The sequence below is a fragment of the Ciona intestinalis genome, unplaced genomic scaffold, assembly GCF_000224145.3.
Source record: "Ciona intestinalis unplaced genomic scaffold, KH HT001087.1, whole genome shotgun sequence".
NCBI classification, from domain to species: domain Eukaryota; kingdom Metazoa; phylum Chordata; class Ascidiacea; order Phlebobranchia; family Cionidae; genus Ciona; species Ciona intestinalis.
In genome coordinates this window covers 51,749-54,402 of record NW_004191408.1, presented here as the reverse complement: position 1 = coordinate 54,402, position 2,654 = coordinate 51,749, and the positions used below count along the sequence as shown (strand labels likewise).

Genomic DNA, 2,654 nt, shown 5'->3' with positions numbered 1-2,654 from the left:
GAGTAGATTTTTCGTTATGAATACGGTCGAATTTAATTCATATTTGGTTTTATCGTATTTTACCTGTAGCCAGGCATGTAAAATTTATAAATTGTAATGGTTTCGTTAATTTTTAAACATCTGGAATCGGACATTGTATAAAGCTAAGCTTCTGGGAGTACCCCATAAAGAATAGGCGGAGTCCGAAAGCTAATGACGTCATTAAGGAAAAAAGGCGCACGCGAACACGTTCAGTTTTAGTCTGAAGGCGCGTTAATAAATAATCCACAAAACACGTGGTTTCCGATCAAACGAACACGTGGTTCACGATCAAAGAGACCGCCCAAGATTACGAGTTTTGTGAATTGCAGTGTTACGAGATGTATAATTAACTACTGCTACTGGTTAATTCAAGTTAACAAAATTTAAACAACATTTATTTATAACTGCTATAGAAGATTTCGCAATATTAAAATAAAAATAGTTTTACGATTTTTCGCTTTTAATTACCAAATCAAACGCGGAAACATAGGCCACTCAGTACTTCGTAGGCGCTGCGATTCCTTATTTTCCTAGAGTAAATTCGAACGCAATTTGTGTTAACTGATTTACGTTATAAATTCTAATGTGAAACCCGCGTAATTGTTGGTTGTAAAATCAAGATTTTTTTATATTCAGACGATCACGAAATTACTGTTTTGGCAAATTTAGTAGTGTTTGTGTGGTATTTCGTGGGCAATTCGGATTCGGCCCATTCCTAGTTTCAATCTAACAGTGAGTTAATAACTTTTTGAACAGTCATATTCGAAATTGTTTGAGAAATGCGCAGCATGTAACACAACAACTGCAATGTACAAGTCAATGCCTTCGGGAACTGAATATCGAAAATCCAGTATGATGTCACCAATATAAGAACAGCATCCTCTAGTGTTGAACAATTGCAAAACCAACTCTTTTCAACATATACTGATGTCCCATGTTCAGTTGCCAATATGCATGGATATGGTGTGGATAGAATTTGACTCTGCAAAACAAAGACATAAAAGTTTTAACTATTTGGTAACAGCAAGACTGTAGTTTTCTTCTGATGTAATTTTAGTGGAGTAACTTATAGCAAAAAAGTATTAACCTACCTCATTATCACATTCAATGTACATGCTTAACTTATTGTTGAACAGAAGAGGAAGGAGGCACAACACTTCAGCTATTTCTACAAAAAAGTTAAAAATTTGCATTATTACGCATCATCAATGCGCTCTATGACTTAACCTACATACCATTTCTTTTCAAAAGTTCAAGCAGTGCAGCTGGCACCAGAAATTTTATTGATACTAGTGGATAAAAATAAAGTTAGAGCAGAACTTAATGAATAGACAAGTATAAGTGTATGGCCCATGTGTGGCAACAAACATACTACGTTTCTCGAATTCAAAAATTATACTTGTTAAAGAGTCCGGCCCACGGATGGTTGCGCAGTTTTTTGCATAAGAATAAAGTTTTATGTCTACTGATGCTAAATTCACAGCCAGTTTGTGAAAATTCGCTTTAATTTAAAAGTTATAAACGTTTAAAAAATCAAATTTAAAGGGCCTAAACACACCCCACGTCACTTTTATTTTTTATGGTAAATTCATAAAGCGACCGTTTTATTGATTCCAAAAATACTTTGCTTATTAAAATTGGTCCAGTATAGGCGGAGATATTCGTCCTCAAACAGTGATCTCTAGCGCTATCCTTTTTTTACTACGAGCTCCGTGATTGTGACGTAGGAACGTACTAGTCACGTGACTGATTCATTCGTAAAAGCGAAACCTGCGTTTTTTGTGCTTTTTTGCGTTTTTTTTTGTTCTCTCGTTTTTCGCTGAAAACACTGCCTCTCGCCTTACTGAATGAGAGCGGCCACGCTTCAACAATTTTGTTACATGTTTGTCACGTGGGTAGTACACTTCTCAATTTTTTTCGCCACGCAACTTTCAAATCAGTTTTTTGAATTTCACGGTGTTTGAGCTGGAATATCTTTGGTTATACCATAGTTTAATAATACAACATAGTTCACCGACTCTTTGTTCTTTTATTATATTTCGTCACGGTTGACTTCAATCCCACTCGTCAGCCATAGATAGGTTTATGTTTCTATGCATTAGCTGTTACCGCGCTGTACGTTAGTTTGGGATATTTAAATAGAATATATTTACTGTAACAAGCAAGTGTAAAATTAATCCAGCTGTATATGTTGTTGCTGCTTCATTTATTTTATAAAAAAAAACTGGTTTTGGTGAAGAACTATAAATAATATGAGTATGCAGGTTTGTTTTAACTTAACTGGTTTGTGTAATACTGTTGACTACACATTTGTTTGCCATGAGAACTATTCCCCGCCTTCATTTTCGTAATTGCTCGTCTTTAAATAATATGTTGGGTTCTATAGGCAGCTTCATTGATATCTGGGTTTTAGGAATACTTACCTAGTTGTCTTTGAAACTTAAAGCAATTGGCAGATAAAATTTATAAAATCCATACTAGATTTCAAAACATTGCCTTAAGCATATCTTGTGTAAAAGTTTCTGAACATGTATTTAATACTGGGCAAAGAAAGAATCCTTTCAGCAAGTACAATAAGTTATGTGTAGTGAACAGTATACTCTCATTAGTTGGCGATGGAACGGAAGCATTCT

The 2,654-nt window shown here is 34.8% G+C and overlaps 1 protein-coding gene and 1 long non-coding RNA gene across 2 annotated transcripts; one reads left to right on the top strand and one right to left on the bottom strand.

The window, feature by feature from the left end:
* Positions 1–742: 742 nt before the first annotated feature.
* LOC113475621 lies at positions 743–1,250 on the bottom strand. The gene is made up of 2 exons (XM_026839971.1): positions 1,113–1,250; positions 743–1,003 (listed from the first exon to the last, which is right to left on the bottom strand). The coding sequence occupies exons 1-2, from the start codon at positions 1,212–1,214 to the stop codon at positions 743–745; spliced, it is 363 nt and encodes a 120-aa protein (XP_026695772.1). The 5' UTR covers positions 1,215–1,250.
* A 747-nt stretch (positions 1,251–1,997) lies between these two features.
* On the top strand, positions 1,998–2,561 carry LOC113475618. Its single transcript, XR_003397375.1, has 2 exons — positions 1,998–2,285; positions 2,503–2,561. It is a non-coding gene; the product is annotated as an uncharacterized LOC113475618 (long non-coding RNA).
* The last annotated feature ends 93 nt before the right edge of the window (positions 2,562–2,654 follow it).

Excerpts from the sequence above, each read along its gene's own strand:
- LOC113475621 (XM_026839971.1), bottom strand. The coding sequence starts at position 1,214 with ATGCAAATTTTTAACTTTTTTGTAGAAATAGCTGAAGTGTTGTGCCTC. Across the intron at positions 1,004-1,112 it reads ACATTGAATGTGATAATGAG|AGTCAAATTCTATCCACACC; the intron begins GTAGGTTAATAC and ends TTTGTTTTGCAG.